This window comes from Terrapene carolina, unplaced genomic scaffold (genome assembly GCF_002925995.2).
Source record: "Terrapene carolina triunguis isolate 2854851 unplaced genomic scaffold, T_m_triunguis-2.0 Scaffold23, whole genome shotgun sequence".
NCBI classification, from domain to species: domain Eukaryota; kingdom Metazoa; phylum Chordata; order Testudines; family Emydidae; genus Terrapene; species Terrapene triunguis.
Window position 1 is genome coordinate 16348585 of NW_020664374.1, and position 19429 is coordinate 16368013.

Genomic DNA, 19429 nt, shown 5'->3' on the forward strand with positions numbered 1-19429 from the left:
GTCCCGTTCCCTACACAACATGGCGGCCCCCATGTTGCTGCCCGCGGCGGCTCCGGAAAAGCTGGGGTGAGTCTGGGGGCGTTGCCGTGATGCCCCCTCGCCCTGCCTGACGCTGGCGCTACAGGGGGGCCGCTCCCCGATGCCGGGCCCGCCAGGGCCGCTGTGCCGGCGGGAGATCCCACCCCCCGTGCTGCCATTAGCAACCGTGAGCCTGGGTAGTCCCGTCCCCCCCCCGCCAGGGTCGGCAGCGACATAAACACGATCCCTGCCTCGCGCTGCGCCGGTCTCGTCTGTGTGTGTCGTGGAGTTAGTCAGCGCCCCTCTCTCCCCCATAGATGTGTTATGGAGGATGAAGCAGCAACATTTTTGGATCCTGCCTGAATATTTGGGGCAAGAAAGAGAGAAGTCAGAGATGATTCTTCTCTCTCTCTCTCCAAAAGGCCCCATTACAGGCCTGAATGAGAGGAAGGCTGGAGATGGTGGTAACAGTGGCAGGAAATTGGAGAAGGGGAGAGGCTTTCAGAAGGAAATTATCATGAGTTCAGTTTTGGCTGCAGTAAATTTATCTTGATGAAGAGCCACATTGACAAGAGCTGTCAGATGCAGGCTGAGATGTACTATTGGCTAAAAATTAGAATTGGAAAGGTCGATCTGAGAATTATCTGTAGTATTTATACATCGAGACAATATTTAGAGGCGGAAGAGGGCAAGTACAGAGTTTTAAGGGCCCCACAGATAACAGAAGAGAGGAGGAAGAGGACCTTGCAAAAGAGATGCCGGAGGAATAATTGGGGAGATGTGAAAATAATTGAAAGAAGGTGGAATCAAAAACTATCAGTGCCAGCCTCATCTCCCCCATGTCATAAGCCAAAGAAGAATGTGATAAGGCGTGTGTGATCAGCATTATCATGTCAAAAGCAGCAGAGAGCTCGAGGATGAGGTTCTCATTTTTTTTAGCCCAACTATGATTATTATTAAGGCTGTGAGTTTGTCACGGAGGTCACAGAAGTTACGGATTCTGTGACCTCTGTGACTTCTGCAGCAGCAGGCCGCTGCTGGGGCAATCTTAGGCCACTGCCCCTCCCCCCACTACCACCAGCAGCAGAAGTTTGGGTTGGGAAATGGGATTTGGGGCTCAGGAGGGGGTGAGGGCTCTGGGTGGCGCTTACCTCGGGGGTGGTCCCTCAGAAGCGGTGACATCCCTCGGCTCCTAGGAGGAGGCACAGCCAGGGGACTCTGTGCACTGCCTCTATCTGCAGGCACTGCCCCCACAACTCCCATTGACTATGGTTCCCGGCCAATGGGAGCTGTGGAGCCGGTACTCGGGGAGGAGGCAGCATGCAGAACTGTGTGGCCACACTGCTGCCTAGCAGCTGAGGGATGTCGCCACTTCCGGTGCGGCGCAGAGCCGGGTAGGGAGCCTGCCAGCCCTGCCAACCCCCCGTTTCCCCCAGCACCAGCGCGGGTCCCGGCCACCCCCCTCCCTAATATTTAGTCAGGGATATATAGTACAAGTCACAGGCTGTGAATTTTTGTTTATTGCCTGTGACCTGTCCATGACTTTTACTAAAAATACCCATGACTAAAATGTAGCCTTAATTATTACTACTGTCCAGACAGAGTTCTAAAGACAAGTTTTGGTGCTTTTTTTAAACTAATGTCTGAAACTTTTATAGAAATACTGCTTCTGTGAATATTTGGTGTTATTTAGCATATTTGATTTTATGACTTTTGTGTTGATGACAAACTTGAAATTTTTAACTATACAACAAAAATGTTCTGATGACCTTTCATAATACAAGTGATGTACTTTACCATCTTTAGCCATAAAAAATACAAAGCTATTCTGAAGAAAGAAAAACGAAAGAAAAAGAGACAAGCACTTGCCAGATTAAGAGATTCAGGTAATAGATAAGTCTTTTTTGTTGTTACTTTGTAAGGATGTACCAGTTATTTTTTCTTGTCATAAAGACAAAGAAAGGAACATTAAAATGTGAGCCACGTTATCTGAAGGACCAGAAGACACAAAAAAATGATGCTCCAGAAGAATGAGATTTATAAAATAGAAATTTCCTTTAGGCGATCTGAGCATGTAGTGCATTATTACTCACATACAGTGTCAGATGACTTAAAACAATATGTAGTAAATATTTTTGAAGGTTCTTAAAGGTTTTTTTAAATGAATCTTAAGTTTAAGTCTACAAAAGTAAAGGAAAGCATGTACACTGACACAAGAATATCTCTGAAGAAATGGCATTTTTGAAGTTTACTAATTTAAAAAAAAAAGAGTGTAGCTCTAATTTGAACGTTTATATTATAGCATTTCTGTTATATATAGTGGTGAAGCCCAGGAGAAAAATTATATTTAGCTGCATGTACAGGGACATGTTACTTTTTCCTCAGAAATCACAGAAAAAAGTGAACCATTGCCTGAAGAGGAGGAACTAGAAGAAGAGGAAAAACAACTTGAGGCTGAAAGGTAAATAATCTAGAGTTTAAAATAATATCTGCAGTTGAAAAATTGTTGTTTAGTCTTTTATTTAATTTCATGTTGAAATCTCTGACAATTATATATTTTGTAAATCAAAATCTATTTTTATCCATATTATGTAGTGTACAGTCAAATTTCTCTAAAAAATTAACTTTGAATCCAACTGAGTTTCCTGTGCTCAGCAATTTCAGATAAACTGGACTTCCTTGTATCCATAACATATGCAACAATTTATCCAAAATCACTAAATTGGAAAATTTAAATCAGTGTATTTTGCCTAGTTTTAGCTCCTAGGATAAGCAACAAACATATGGCTGACTATTATAGCCCGCAAACATATGGCTGAACATATTATATTATGTTCTAGTCCTGCCCAGAATTAATGTTGATCTATTTGGAAGCATATCCCAAGAAACTCGTAATCTGGCAACAGAATAAAAACGGAAGTATAACTCTCTAAAATTCTGTTCAATTCTCCTACATTTTTCCAGAATCAAAACGGCACTTTGGTATCAAAAGAACGTGACTAAGCAGCTTTTGGGGGAAATGTAATGTTAAGAAAAAAAATTGTAATATCTTGCTGTGTTAAATAATTATAACTATGTTTAATAAGCCTGCAACCATGGCTCCTGAAATATAAACAAAAGTATGTCTACAAATCGCTGATGAACACTGGACTTCTCTTGCTAATTAGCATCTGATTTTATTGGTAGGCAAAAACTACATGAGGAATGGTTGCTGAGAGAAGAAAAGGCTCAAGAGGACTTCAGGCTCAAGAAGGAAAAGGAAGAGGCCATGAGAAGACTTCAGGAGGAAGAGGAGGTGAAGTATAAATTGAGAACAGTGTTTCACTGTACTATACTGCTCATCATTTGGGGAAAATATTAATGTCTTTCTGTTGCATAGCAGCTACACAATGCTTAGAAGTCTAGTATGTTTATTTTTTTCAGTTTTGATCTTAAAAAACATACAAATCATTCCTCACCAAAGGATATCTATCCAATGCTCTGGCCACCCTTGACATAAATCTAAAAACTCAGTTCTGGAAAGGTTACAACATATAGCATGGTTGATGGCAGGATGGATAAAATTCAATTATTATTTAAAAAAAAAATCAGATTTAAAAAATAAATAAATACAGGTTTATTGTTAAAAATTGTGCTGAATTCAAATTTAAATTTGAAATGAGAATATCAAATATGTTAAGGCCTATTTGTGACAGGTTGGACTCCCTGAGATGTCACCTGGTGTGCTGGGACATCACTGAGTCAGACTATTCTGCCAGCTTGGGCCCCTTTTTACCTGGTCTTGCTGGGCTAGGCTCCCCAGCCTTTTCCAGCCCAGCACACCTGCAGGGCCACACCCAGCTGCACAGGGAGACAGAGATCTGCTCTGGGAAGGCTCAGTTTAAGGGGCTTGCCACAGTACCCAGATGTTCACCCCTCCCCTCCCCCTTGAAGTACAAACCCAAAATTATATGAAATTCGCTTCTTCTCTCAATGTGGAGAAGGGTCTGCACAACTTCTCTCCCCCCCATTTAGAAATCACATAAACTGGATTATATTGTAAACCAGAAATAAATGTATTAACTATAACAGGTGTATTTTAAGTAGTTAAGGAGGTAGCAGATAAAACAAGGTAGATTACTAAGAAAATAAAACAGAGCACACAGACTAAGCTTAATACACTAAAGAAACTGGTTACATGTAAGTTCTCACCCAAATATGGTTCTAATAATCTTCTTCACAGGTCAGACGCCCTTCCAGCCTGGGTCCAGTTCTTTCCCTCATTTCAGTCTTAGTTGTTTCCAGTAGTCATCTTGGGTTGGGAGCAGGGGAGAACTGATGACCTGGCTTACCTCACTCCCCACCCTTAAATAGGATTTGCATAAGGCGGGAGTCCTTTGTTTCCTAGTTTGACCCCTGTCCCCAGCTTCTCCTGAAAAAGTACAGAATTCAAGATGGATTCCAGTATCAGGTGACATGGTCACATGCCTCTGTAGGGCCCCGGTAGCCATTCTTCACAGGCTGACCCACATGTTCACAGGAAGACTAAGCTCTTTTACAGTCCATTGTCTCTTGCTGATGGGCCATCAGCCCTGTCTGACTTTTTCATTGTTGTACCTGAAGTGTTAGCTGGGGCATCATCCAAAGTAGCATAGTTGAAATACAGATACATAGTCAATATTCCTAACTTCAGATACAGAACTGATACAGGCATACAAATTGGATAATCACATTCAGTAAATGATAACATTTCCAATAATATCTCACATGAGCCATCGTGCATAAAGTATATTTCAGTTATGTCACCTTCATATCATAAGCATATTTTCATAAAGGATATGGAATGACCCGTCACACTAGCTTTATTGTAATCTATTAAAATTTAAATTAAATAAAAATATTTAAGCAATACATGCTTGCTGCCAAGTTTTGAAGAAAGTCAACCAGTGGAAGTCACTGGCTGAGCACCTGGAATCAGAGTTTGCTGAAGTACTGAGCCAGCTTTTGATAGCAGTAGCTCTTCTGCAGATGCATAGACAATATTGTCTTCATCTCAGTTTATTCAGCAAATTCAATTACATTATTGTAGTTCATTCAGAGTTAAGAAACCAATGGGGAGTTGAAAAAGCATGAAAGCTTATTTTCTTCTACCAGTCTTGGGGTGAGAGGATAAGATCGACTACTTCTAAAATCTTGAAGGACTTGGTGATCAGTTCAATTCACTCTTTTCCTCCTTTGGTATAACCCCTTCTTGTCGACTGTTGAGAATAGGCCAATTCCACCTTAATTGAATTGGCCTCCTTAGCACTGACCCCCCACTTGGTAAGGCAACTCCCATGTTTTCATGTATTGTAATATTTATACTGCTCACTGTATTTTTCACTCCATGAATCTGATGAAGTGGGTTTTAGCCCACAAAAGCTTATGCCCAAATAAATTTGTTAGTCTCTAAGGTGCCACAAGAACTCCTTGTTGTTTTTGCTGATACAGACTAACACGGCTACCACTCTGAAATCTTTACAGATTGTTTCCTTTGTTTAATAAATCAGTTTAAATGCAAAACATGTTTTAATTAACCTTTTCCTTATGTATCCAGTGCATTGTAGGTAGTTTTATTTAATAACAAAAATTTTAAAATGCTGTCTTTGTGCATATTTAATTGAATTCAAATATCCATCCAAATAAAGCCTGGCACAGATTGCAGGTACAAAATTATCTAGTAAATAAGAAATGCATCACTTACCATTTTTTACCATATAAAAATGTAAACATTAAGAATCTGAATAAATGTAAGTTAAGCTATATAATTGCTTAAATGTATATAGATATATATTGTGTATCCTGGTTTGCAAAAAGTACCAAATTTTGTGGAAAGGCTACATTTAGTTGCAAATCAACAAATTATAATGGTTACCAAATAATGAGAATCAACACTTCTTTAGGAAAATAATTAAGATGTATAAATGCAAAACAGGATTAAAATTAAAGATTTAAATCAGGGTTTATTGCTTGGTGATTTAAAACATAATTAAAATTGACAATTTAAGTTGCTTTGATATAAATCAGTCCACCCTGGGTGATGGTTTTGGATTTACCTATAGTTTTCTCATTCACGTACATATGTGTATGTATTGTATTTTTGAAAGAATATTCTTTTAATCACTTACCAAGAAAAATGAACAGTTTATCTTTCTTCTCATAAAGAGAAAGATAAAAGAAGAATGGGAAGAACAGCAAAGGAAGGAGAGAGAAGAGGAGGAGCAGAAGCAACAGGAGAAGAGAGAAAGAGAGGTGATGCCTGCACTAGGAGGATAAACACACTGCATATCCTCTTACAGTACCAGATGTAACAGTCTTGTCTTTATGCATCTGTTTATTGGAGTTAGAAAATGGGGAGTGGAAATAATTGACGGGTGTTTTTCTGAGACCTGGAAGTAGACCCTCTGTATTTTATTTTAATGAAGCCTTATATTGGGGATAAAAATTAAACAAAAATAGCCTTAGTCCTTCAGTTTGTGTAGCAACGTATGGCTTCTTGTATTACACTTCCCCTGTAATTATTTGCATTGGGGAATATGAAGGTATATTGCTGGCACCCGTTCTCTCAGGTGCACTTAACACGTGACACGTTAAAGATAACTCTCAACATAGTATTGTATGTTTTCCCTATCAGACATCTAAGCAATCTTAATGTAATCATTTTTAAAAAGTTCCTTACATTGATCTGGAATTATATTGCTGCTGTTCCTTAACAGTGTTCTTACTCAAAAGATGTTACAGGTCTTCTTTACCTGACTCATTCATCAGGATGTATCTTTTTCATAACTTGTTGGGTGGGGAAGAACACAATATTGAAAAGTGTTAACAGTTGTATAATTAATTTAACCAAAAAAAGTTATTTGGTAGAGTATCTGCTTAGAATTTAGAGAGATTGTAGCTGCCCCCTGGGATTTCCTCCTACAAAGGTCCAAAGTGAGGTTGACCCACTGCTGTCATCGGGGAAGGATGATCACAACTTTCTGGAGTTCATCCATCTCATTTCAACTTCTCCAGAGCAGCAAGAGATGAAAACTGATCTGATCCTACTCAGTTTCATTCAGAGCTGCTTCACCAGAAACAAAGATGTGATTCAGCCCACCGCCATCTTCAAGTAGCTGCAGCAGGAGAGGAGAGAGAACAAGTAGTTTTCCCTCCTGCTTTTAATAATGGAAGATAGCACTGAGGCTACTGTACATAATACATTAACTCCTCGCTTAACGTTGTAGTTATGTTCCTGAAAAAGGCTACTTTAAGTTAATCCAATTTCCCCATAAGAATTATTGTACATGGGGGCGGGGGTGAGAGGAAGGGGAGAGGTTAGGTTCCAGGGAAATTTTTTTCGCCAGACAAAAGACATTATATAAATATACAGTATAAGTTTTAAATAATTTTAAACAAACAATTTAATACCGTACTCAACAATGATTGTGAAGCTTGGTTGAGGCAGGGGCTAGCGGGTGCGGGGGCTTGCTCCGCCCACCTGGCGCTCCTGCTGGGGGTCGGGGCATGGGGGCTTGCCCACTCCCTGGGTGGAGCGGGGCAAGCCTCCGTGCCTTGACCCTGCTCCCCAGCAAGAGTGCTGGGCAGGCAGACTGGGGCAAGCCCCCACGCCCCAAACCCGTTCCCCGCAGGAGCGCTGGGCGGGTAGGCGAAGCGGGGTGAGCCAAACAACCTTATAACGGAACATTGCGCAAATTTAAATGAGTATGTTCTCTAATAGATCAGCAACCTAATAACAAAACGTTAACCGGGATGACTTTAAGTGAGGAGTTACTGTACTTCTCCAGTAGAAGCAAAAGAGTAACACTGACAGGAATTGTCAGTCTCTCTTTGGAACTACTGAGGAAGTGATATGGGTGGCGGCAGCTACCAAGACACAGATATGATCATCTAGATCAGGGATTCTCAAACTGGGGGTTAGGATCCCTCATGGGGTCGTGAGTTTATTACATGGGGGGTCGCGAGCTATCAGCCCCCACCCCAGACCCCATTTTGCATCCACCATTTATAATGGTGTTAAATATATTTAAAAGTGTTTTTAATTTATAAGGGGGGGTCACACTCGGAGGCTTGCTATGTGAAAGGGGTCACCAGTACAAAAGTTTGAGAATCACTGATCTAGAGAAAGTAAAATGGGGGTTAGTGGTAGAAGTGGACAGTAGACTAGGAGGATAGAAGACTGATCCAAATGGAATGAAAGGGTGGAGACTGTAAAAGAAGGAAATGATGGTTGGGCTTGGTTCAGCAGTCAGTACTTGCCCAGCGGGGGCAGAATGATGTCCCTCATTCCCTGGGTAAACAGGTGCTGGGAATATTGTGCTGTCTGGCTGCAAAAGCAGTTCTATCCACCACTCCCCCTCTCCCTCCACTTAACAGAAAGTAGCTATGATGCATGTCTTCTGTGTATGATTCTAGATGTCCAAACCAAGATGAAGGTATAAGGAGAACCTCAAACATGGTGGGATAGACTGAAATGGAGAGAAGAGAAAACAATAGAAAGATTAAAATGAGAACTAAAGGGGAAGAGAGTGGTAGAAATAAGGTGTTAGTTGTGAATTCCTGGGATCCAGTAGACAGTGTAGAAGAGCACTACCGAGCTGACAGAATAAATGTCATGCTTAACTAAAGGGAGTGCATATTTGTTGCTTCTGGCCAGCGGAAATTTGTGAATTGTTAGCTAAAACTGGTTCCAGAATTCTTCGTGGTCACCTGATGGTGGTCCACGGACAATTACGTGGTCAAATGGTGCTGACACTGCACCTTATTTCAGCTGCTAAATTGCATTAAGATCAATATAAATATATTACATACTCTCCTAAAATTGCTCTTCGATGTAAACGATTGCTGTAATTGCCCAGGAACTATATCTGATCAACACTTGGAAGGGAAGTGGTCCACATGATTGTGACTGGGAAGGGAGTTGGGTCCATGAGCCATTCGTTATTAATACGTGGTTCAGTCCATAAAAAAGCTTGAGAACACCAGAGCTAAAATAAAATCCAAAACTTTTGCTATATATGTTACTGAGTGGGCAGTGTGTATGCAAAGAGACCTATGACTAGGAAAATCCAAAGCTAACTTATTAATATTAAAAATGCATTTTAAACTTAAGTGGTCACTTCTCTTGGCTTGTCCTGAATTCCATTTTATATTTATGCCTACTTATCAAGCAGAGTGTTAGTGCCACAGATATGTTTAGGTGTGCAAAGTAACATATAGTTCAGTGACAGCAAAAGTAGAGAAAGAAAACTACTAGTTTCAAAAGTAACTTTGTGAAGTGCTCTAGCATTTAGATATTAGAAAACACTCATCTACATTGAAGTCTTCTCAGATGTATCCTTTAACAACATTATAGGGGTCTGACTTATTGCAAAGCAAAAAATCATTTTTCAGTGTTTTTAAAACAAACCACCACACTTCTTTAGCGTGTATAGTCATTAAATATTACAAATTAGGTTCTTAACTAAAGAAACCAGATGAGTTACCTCCCTTCAGGGTTTTCACTAGTCCTGTGTTTGCACCATTTATAGGAAGCTGTGCAGAAGATGCTGGATCAAGCTGAAAGTCAGGTATGTTCAGTCTCTTTTCAATAAAGAACTGAAAGATGACTATTGACTACCATCTGACTCTTGTCTTCTGGAATGATATTCATCTCTTTTGAAGAGAAGCTAATGGCCTTGTATAATTTAATATGTAATGGTTTCCATTAGCCATAAACAATGTATTTACTAACTGGAACATATAATTAAGCACATTTGTGGCTACTTGGTAGCAGTGCAGCTATGCAGGAGAGCCAGGTCTAGAATGATTTTGGGATTCTGCTTTCTGGGCCACTGAAGACTTGATATGATGGCATGTTTTCTTTGAATAAAAGCACTGCAGCAGGAGAGAGTACTGATTCTGAAATAAAGAGGGAACCACTTGGGTACCTGGAAGAGTGCAGATCTCAAATTGGTAAAAAGTATTAAGGAAATCTGCAGAATGTTCTTAAATTAGATCTCAGTGTCTGAATTCAGTCTCTCCATTTCTTTAAAAGAAAACAACTCATTTTATCTCACCCAGGCAGTAAAGGTTTGTAAAGGTTCTTGCACTGAATAGACTCTTGCACCTATCTGAAAAGTAAACTTAATTATAGTTACCCATTTCAGAGTTGATTGCTCTTAGCCACGTTGGAATAGTGTTGGATTCTCAGTTATATTTAGACTGAGCAAAGGAACTAAACTTCTAATTGACAAAATCTGGATGGAATACTGCTTTGACTGTTTTTACTGTCTAAGGCTCTAAATGCACTTCTGAGAGAGAAACAAAGGGGAAATGTAGTATATTGGAGTTTGAAATTGAAAGATATAAGGTTTCAGTTGGTGAGTTCTACCACTGCGGAAGCCACAAATGGCATTCTGCTCCTGCCCCCCCCCAAATGGTGCTATCACCAGTAGAAGTGCCAACTGTACATAATCATAGCTTTCAGTTTATTTGATGTGAGAAGCGCTACTTCAACACTTTTCCAAACTGCTTTGCTTATTAAAATGGGTAAAATTCACCTTTTTAAGGGTGCTTCCAACTTTGCTTCTAGTCAACAAACATTTGCAATTTGGTAATCTCATACTGCATTTTAGAAGTCCCAGGCCAGTGGCTTAAGTCCAAAACTAGAAATGGGGAATTCCTGAGTTTTAATCATAGCTCTGGTAGATTTTTTTGTTTTGTTTTTTGTGTGGCCCTGAGCCAAGTTACTTTAAGTTTAGTACTTCATTTTTCCTAACTGCATTAAAAATTGATACTTGTTTACCTACTTCACTGGGCTGTTGTAAGGATAAATTAATGGACCCAACCCTCAGTTCCTGCCAGAAAGCATTCAGCCCAATTCAGGAAAGGGGGTGCAAAGGTGTCTTTAGCCACTGTTACACTCTCCCGGTCCTGGGGTTGCTTTGCTCTCAGGTGGGTCTCTTCCCTGAGGATCCCCCTATGCTAGGATGGTGGGCTACCCTAATGCAAGAAAGAATATTTGTAATTCTCTTTGAGGGCGTAAGTCCAGTGTAAGGACTGAGTACTGTCATTGTTTGTAAAAACTTAATGTATCCTGGACTCTGGCAAATGGAAAATTTCCATTTGTGATCTTAAGTTCATTTTGTGTAGAGTTTCCAAGGAAGAGCTGTCCATCTTTGGATAGATTAGAGGCACTTGGATGACCATACAGAGCTGTATTTAAAATACTTGGTTCAAAGTCACCTGGGTGTCAAAGGAGATAACATTGAATTACATCAGTATTGAATTTGACTCCTTGCTGTCACATTTATTTATTTATTTATTTATTTTTATTTTATTGTGTTCTGCTCGTTAAGGTAATATGTTAATGGTGTTTTTAAACAGCTGGAAAATGGCGCTACCTGGCATAACCCAGAACCCCCAGAGAACATAGGAACGGAGAAAGATCGAGCTAATTGCCCATTTTATATCAAAACAGGATCCTGCAGATTTGGAGACAGGTAACTGGTCAAATGTTGGGAATATAACATGGTTTAAAGGGGTTAGCTCCTTTGGGATTTCTTACAGGTTTGTGATCAGATTATCTTCTCACTATTGCTTGGTGGGTTTCCTGTAGACTTATTGGATAGGATTCTGTTCTCAGTTATACAGCTGTGAATTGAGAGTAAAAGCAGTGCACAGTCAGAATTGGGTTATCTTTTTTTTATTAGAACATTAAACTGCTAATAGTGTGGTCCCAGTTTTGATCTGACTGACTGATTCAGCAGAAGCGTTTGCAGTGGTAGATCATTATGCCATCAGAGTATATCCAGTTTCCTATTTTTATTGGTGCAGCTCCAAAAGAATATATCCAGTCAGATGTCTTAATTAATTTGCATACACTGCACCTAAAACAGCTACAAAAGCAAGGTAGTGTACATCTGCATGACTGGATGTGTCATGTGACTTTCCAGTATCTCATTTTTACAGTACACATGATCATTGCACATGGTCCATCTAATTTAGTATCCTTTCTCAAAAAGTGCTCTAATTTCTTACTGATTGCCTCTGAAAACTTAATAAGCCCTAATGTGTTCCCATGACTTGAATCACATGTGTTGCCTTTCTTTGGCATTCTTCTGTTATGAAATATATAAAATGAATGGTACAGAAGGTCAGTAGGGTGCTCTTAACATCTTGCAATACCAGAAGGGGCCGTACCATCAAATTGAAAGGAAACAAAATTAAACCTGAAATTAAGCATTTCTGTATAATTCATAAATAAGCAGTGGAAGTCTACATGTTGAAGTTGAGCTTAGTAGATTTCAAAGTTAGACTCGTGTCAAAAATGAAAACATATTTATAGTAGATAGGATCTGAGTATATGTCAATCAGTAATTGCTTGGAGATAGGAAGAAACTCTCTTCCTATGGACAGCCTATTCCATAGTTGTCTGTTACAGGGCTTGTACCTTTCTCTATAGTATTTGCTCTTTACTGCTGTCAGACTTGATACTGAGGTAGATTGACCATTGGTCTGATTCAGTATAACAGAATTCCATTTAACTGATCTAATTGGGACCGGGGCCAGATCGGATAATCAGAAAGTGGGATAATCTGGAGAATGAGAGAGTGCAATGCTGCAGCACTAGCTAGCAATACTTCTGGCCCTGGAGTCTTGGTTGTTTGGTTAATGCGACGAGCGGGAAAATGGAGGGTTGGATAAACGGGGTTCTACGTTACTATATCATGAACAAACCTACTAGCTTTATAGTAACATGGTTTCTGTATTTTCCAATTTTAGTTTCCTATCATATAAGGTTTGTTTGTATAGCGTTTTAATAAATGTGGTAGTTTGACTGCACAATGTTTGCAGCTTTAGCAGTGTAGCCTTTGCTGAAAGTGGAGTGTTTTTTTCTTTACCATAAATTATATAGGTGTTCCCGCAAACATAACTACCCAACATCTAGTCAGACGCTTCTGATCAGAGGTATGTTTGTTACGTTTGGGATGGAGCAGTGTAGAAGAGATGACTATGATACAGATGCGAGTCTTGAATACAGTGAGGAGGAAACGTACCAGCAGTTCTTAGACTTCTATGAAGATGTACTGCCTGAGTTCAAGAATGTGGGAAAGGTTATTCAATTCAAGGTATGCATATGAGCCCAATGATAATCATCACCTCTCATTGTTCCTTTGCCAGTTTTGACTAGTGTAAATCTCAATTGTGGAATATGCCATAGCTAAGTTTAATGTACAGTTTCTCAATTCAAACTGCATATTCCTGATGGTACCTGTAAACTAATCTCTGTGTCATCACAGAGGATTGTATTTCTTCAAGTTACAGGTGAAATCCCTCCCAAAACTTATTTTGGGACAAACTCACAACATAGCTATAAAATTACCTTTTGAAACAATCTGCTTATTTCTCAGCCCCCATCTTACTAAGCTTTCGAGCAGTCCAGCAGATTCTCAGATCATTTTCAGGGCTGAAAAATTTTACCAACCACCTACTAGCCCAAGGACTAAGCCTTTTAGCCAAAGTAAAGGTAGCTGTGCTGCCATGGCAGTGCGTCCCTCACCTTCCCCCTTTCCCCTTACAAGCTATGCCCATGGCAATTTAATGGAGTAAAATGGTTATATGCTTGATTTATTTAGAACACAGTCAACTTTCTGTTTAATTCACTTTTAAAAAATGTAACTTGCTACTAGGGCTTGGTGAAGAGCAGAAAAATATTTGTTTGACAAATTGAACTAGTATGAAAGTAAAATGTTTGAATAGTACCTGACCAGTTAGAAATGGTAGAATTTATTGCAGAAACTGCAGCTTTGACCAAACACCAGCTTTTTATAGTTGCTGCAAGTTTGAGTGGTGGTAGACCACCTGCACCAGGTTGCAGTGCCACTCAATCAAATTTGGCCCGGCTGCCCCTTTGTCATGAGCAGGTGGGGGCGGAGGCCAATGAGGAGAAGGATGGGGCCATGGATCCATGTGGGTTGAGGCCAGGCTTCCCAGGAGGCTTTTCCTGCTCACCGCCCAAGCTCTGTGGTGAGTGCTGCTGCCTGCATTTGGCCCTGCTGGTGCTGGCCTTGCACGTTGTCTTGATGCAGTTTTGCCTCCACCAAGTGATGTGAGCTGGGTCTGCCAAGAAGGAGCTTCTGTGTGATCTTGAGGACTTCGCTTTCTGTGGCTGCCCAGCTGCATCAGAGGATGGGCTTGGGGAGGCCTAAGTGAATGGGGCCGGGCTGAGACTTGTGCCTCCCACAGGCACAGGGCTTGGGACAGCGGAGCCCCAGCAGTTGCAGCCCCCCACAGGCCTTCAGAGGTCTCTGTGCCTGAGGCCAACTCTAGAGCACAGGGCCCTCCACACCAAAACTGCAACTTTAATCAACTCTGGCTACAACCTTTGAACCAAAAAAACCACAGTTTTCTTTTCTGACAGCCTTAATTCTGATCTATTCCAAGAAAGAGAAATATCTTCTCGTGACCAGTCCTGATGGTTTTCCATTTTTATCCCTTCACCCTCTTTCCTTTGTTGGACTCTCTACCTTTCCCTCCCCAAAAATATTTTTTCTCCTGTTGTACAATACACCTGTCCATTGTTGGGAATTGTATTACAAAACAAAATTCCCACCTGAACGCTGTGAATTGCATTGTTGATAATGAGGCTTGGGGGATCAGAAAGCAAGGCAATACACTGACTTTTTATGGGATTTCATTACACAGTAGTATATACAGGAGTTGAGTTAGCTGATGATCTGGCCAAAGTTGGAAGATCCGAAACTCACGTTGGAATGACAATGGTTGAGGATATTGATGCCTTATCAAGGAAAATATTAGCTGAAATAAATGGTTGAAAGACAAGATCTTCTGATACCAAAGGATTTCAGAAAATAACATCCACTATTGTGAGAGTAAGGACACTGTAGGAATGAACATCAGCAGACACAGGACTAAGATATATGCACTCTGCAAGATGTTTCAGGAGCAGGCTTTCACAACCACCTATGCCTTTGAATGTAGTATTGTATGGATTTGACACCTTGCATCAAGCCCTTACAAAGAACCTTGTAGGAATTCAGTGTTTCTCAAACTGGGGTTGCCGCTTGTGTAGGGAAAGCCCCTGGCGGGCCGGGCCTGGCCGGTTTGTTTACCTGCCCCGTCCGCAGGTCCAGCCGATCACGGCACCCACTGGCTACGGTTCGCTGCCCCAGGCCAATGGGAGCTGCTGGAAGCGGCGCGGGCCGAGGGACTAACTGGCCACCGCTTCCAGCAGCCCCCGTTGCCCTGCAGCAGCGAACCGCGGCCAGTGGGAGCCGCGATCAGCCGGACCTGCGGACGGGGCAGGTAAACAAACCGGCCTGGCCCGCCAGGGGCTTTACCTACACAAGCGACGACCCTAGTTTAAGAAACACTGACCTAATTCATTCGCAGATTCCATGCCTGACATAATTATTGTGGGACAAGACAACAACAAATTCCCACCAGTCCAGGTATAGACAGTGTTCCCAAGGCCAGTCCCAGTTGTACTGCCATGGCAATTAAACCTGCTTTTCATCAGGTTTAACATGGTGATAAACACTTGAAGCTGAAGAGCCTTGTCAACACTAAAGCTACAATTGGTTAACTTGCACTGGTCGGTATTTTTATAAAATTCCCTAGTGTGCACACGGCTTATTTCTTGCATGTCAATGGTGTGATCTGTGGTACACTATTGGTAAAAGCTTGTCTGTATTATGCTGCTCTGGGGCCATTCTATATCTAATGCGGGGTCGGCAACCTTTCAGAAGTGGTGTGCCAAGTCTTCATTTAGTCACTCTAATTTAAGGTTTCGCGTGCCAGTAATACATCTTAACATTTTTAGAAGGTCTCTTTCTATATGTCTATAATATATAACTAAACTATTGTTGTATGTAAAGCAAATAAGGGTTTTCAAATGTTTAAGAAGCTTCATTTGAAATTAAATTAAAATGCAGAGTCCCCCGAACCAGTGGCCAGGACCCAGGCAGTGTGAGTGCCACTGAAAATCCGCTCGCGTGCCGCCTTCGGCATGTGTGCCATAGGTTGCCTACCCCGGATCTAATGGCTTTGAGTTATTTTACAGTGTCTGAGCCAGAAATGTTGACTGTATCACTACTTACTAATAAGCTAATACCACATTCTCTTTATTCAAGTATTTCACCTATATTTGTCTGAAAATTCCTATTCTAAGCATTTTCAACCTGGGTAACTTAGTCTGATCAGTAAGTTAAATCTGAAATAATGTGCCTTTATGTAAAATTTCACAAAGATTAGAGAAATCTGTTTGTGCAACAAAACCATGCCAGCAAAAGAGCTTTTAAATCACTTTCAATGGAATGAAACCAACTTTTTGATACAGTACAGGAAAGAAAACAACAGTAGGGGCTAAATATTTAAGAGCTATTTGCATAATAGCCTTCTTTCTCCTGTCCTTCTCTTTATTCCTAGTCAGATTGAGATGGTTTTATGTGAATTTAGGAATTAGTGCTTAGTGCCCACTTCAGAGCTGGAATATCTCATATTTAAAAGGGTGGCGACCCCAACATTTTTTTACACTTCTGGTGATTTCATTCTTGCTGTTGCTCCCACAACCTCCCAAAATATCAAACTTTTCCAGTGTCAGCATTGCTTGTCTGATGAAATACGTGTTGTGGCTATTTTTTCATATCTGATTTTTCACTTCTGTTGTTTTTCTCCGTCTCCTTGTTCATTCTCCTCCGTGTCTTGTCAGTTTTTCCTCTCCTATAAGTGCTATTTGTGTCTAATGATGCGCATTAGCAGCTCCAGCACTTCTAGCATTTATTACTACTATCTTTAGCTATTAAAAGTCCAGCTGGTGTGGACTGCCTTTGTAATGTTGGTGATGCCTTCGTACAGTCCAGCTGGCCAGAACACCATGTAATCAGGAGGATTAATCATGTGGTGACACATCAGTGTTGCCTACCCAGGGTGCCCTTCTAGAGAATAAAACAGAACCTGATTAACAGAGCATGAGGTGTAGTATGAGGAGATGCGTGTGTGTGTCTATGTGTTCAACTAAAAGCTGTCAGCTACAGGGGAAAAGAAAACTCCTATGTTTAACATCAAAGCAAACCATTTTAAATGTTGTTCAAACATACCACAAATACTTTTTTTTTTTTAAACAAATTTCTATTTAAATAAAATTAAGTGTTCAGTTTTATTAAACCTGTATGTGAAAACCAGGCCAGAAGACTTGATAAATAAAATACTTTTACATTCTTGTCACCGTAGATATGAGCTAAATTGGGGTGAGTATAGTTCAGTCATGAATGAGCTATGCGGATCTCTCAGTTTTTCAGAAGCCTTAATCTAACATTTCATCTCCTCTTAGGTCAGCTGCAACTTTGAGCCTCACCTGCGGGGAAATGTATATGTTCAGTACCAGTCGTAAGTGCCTTGCAGTTAACTCTTTATGACGCTTGAAAGTTAAATACTCCTACATCATAAGCAGTACCCAAGTAATAAAATTTTACTTTTTCCTGTTGGGTTCTAAAAGGTTTAATTCCATATTTCCATTTTACTTAAATTTGAATGTCACTTAAACCCTATTTTATCTAAGTGATTCATCCCCACACTGCAGTAAGAGTCCAAATTTGGTAGAGAACAGAATTTAAAGGATTGTATGATATCCCACTAATGCTACATGCTGCCTTATCTTTAAATTAAAGGGAGCGAGACTGTCAGGAAGCCCTTACTCTATTCAATGGACGATGGTATGCAGGACGACAGCTTCAGTGTGAATTTTGCCCAGTGACAAGGTGGAAAACTGCTATATGTGGTATGTCAGGGATAAACCTTTATAAAAGGGAAAGTCTCTCATTACTGAAAGGCTTATTAGAGAACTGAAAGATTAAGAAGTGATATCTTACAGGCTTTCAAATCAGAGAGATCCACATAAAATTACAGTACAGAAACCTTTTGTGGTGCAAGGCGACAAACTGAAAACATGCATTAACTCAACTACACAAGCTTTGGGCAGGAAGTGTATATGGTGTCCAACTGACACTGCCGGGGGGATTTAGGAAACTGACTGTAGTTAGGATGCAGTAACACCCTCAACCTTTAGGAAGAGTGCTTTGGGATAACAGATGATTGTAAAATAGGCAGGATATCTGTTTTTATATCTCATTCAAAACCAGCAACCTAATTGATTCTGAAACGTTAAAACATAGCTTCTTCATTATGATCAGTGTTAACTATATTTAGCTGTTACCTCAGTCTTGCTACAATCCGAAATGTATTTATCTTGAACAGAAAATTCTTACCTCCAGGATAGCATTTAGGCTATAAGGGGCCAGTCCATGCAGATTAATGACTGGTTTACTCATGCCTTACCTAAAATCCCTGAGATTTAACTAACACCTATCCTGCCCAATTTACATAACTAGGAAAGTTAAGTTATAAAATTACTAGCTCACTTTAGCATAAGACATACTAGAATGTTTGAAAGCTAAAACTAATATCAGGATGGATATGTCTCATGAGTAAGATTGAAGTATAATATTTGAAAAGAATTGAAGTGTGTTTTTCCTTTGTAGATGAGGCTGATAGGCGTGGTATGAATATCTATAGTGGAAAAAGCCAAAAGATTAAGTGCAACAAATCTTTTAAAATACATATTTAACTAAAATGGCCGACATTACATTAAAAAAAATAGAATTGTTGCCTTTATATAATATTACCAGTAACCTTCTTTTTTTAAAAATAAAAATATCTGTTGCAGGTTTATTTGAAAGACAGAAATGCCCGAGAGGGAAACACTGCAACTTTCTTCACGTATTCAGAAATCCACACAACGAGTTTTGGGAGGCCAATAGAGACATACATATTTCTCCTGAACGGACCAATCAGTCAGCCAAAAACTCTGAAAGGAGAAACAGAACAGGCTATCACGAGGACTATTACAGCAAGTCAAGAAGACGGAGCAGCCCCAGCCCAGATCATTCTTACAAAAGAAATGGAGAATCAGAGAGGAAAAAAAGTAGCTACAAGAGCAAGAAAAGACGGCGGTCTAGCAGGTCAAGAAGTTGGGAGCGAAGGCGGTCACATAGTAGAGGGAAGAAGAGGAGAGGTCGTAGTCGCAGCAGAAGCCGTAGTTGTACACGTGGTCGTAGTAGAAGCTCCTCTCGGTCCAGGAGTCGGGGCAAAAAGAGGTCAAATAGCAGAGGAAGAAGTAATGAACCCCTTCCCAAAAAGTGAGAATTCTTTGAGGAGTTGCCACTTGAGCAACTGTAGTGTTACCAAAGATACCATGTGTGCAGTAGATGGCTATGTACCAAGATTAATGTTGTACTACATTAGGGTATATCTTGTATTAAAATGAGTATGATCCAAGCAGGAATTAAGAGTTTAAGAAAGATGGTACAGATTTAATTATTTAAATTTACCA

The 19429-nt window shown here is 40.3% G+C and overlaps 1 protein-coding gene across 1 annotated transcript; it reads left to right on the forward strand.

Annotated features, from left to right (window-relative positions):
• Positions 1-19239, forward strand: LOC113406236 (U2 small nuclear ribonucleoprotein auxiliary factor 35 kDa subunit-related protein 2-like). Its single transcript, XM_026649708.1, has 11 exons — positions 1-66; positions 1825-1904; positions 2404-2479; positions 3205-3313; positions 6202-6288; positions 9567-9605; positions 11404-11519; positions 12935-13148; positions 17372-17427; positions 17709-17818; positions 18764-19239. Exons 1-11 carry the CDS (start codon positions 20-22, stop codon positions 19237-19239), a joined length of 1410 nt encoding a protein of 469 aa, XP_026505493.1. The 5' UTR covers positions 1-19.
• The last annotated feature ends 190 nt before the right edge of the window (positions 19240-19429 follow it).

Coding starts and splice junctions, on each gene's coding strand:
- LOC113406236 (XM_026649708.1), top strand. CDS start 20: ATGGCGGCCCCCATGTTGCTGCCCGCGGCGGCTCCGGAAAAGCTGGG. Junction 3,314..6,201: donor GACTTCAGGAGGAAGAGGAG/GTGAAGTATAAA, acceptor CTTCTCATAAAG/AGAAAGATAAAAGAAGAATG. Junction 9,606..11,403: donor TGGATCAAGCTGAAAGTCAG/GTATGTTCAGTC, acceptor GTTTTTAAACAG/CTGGAAAATGGCGCTACCTG.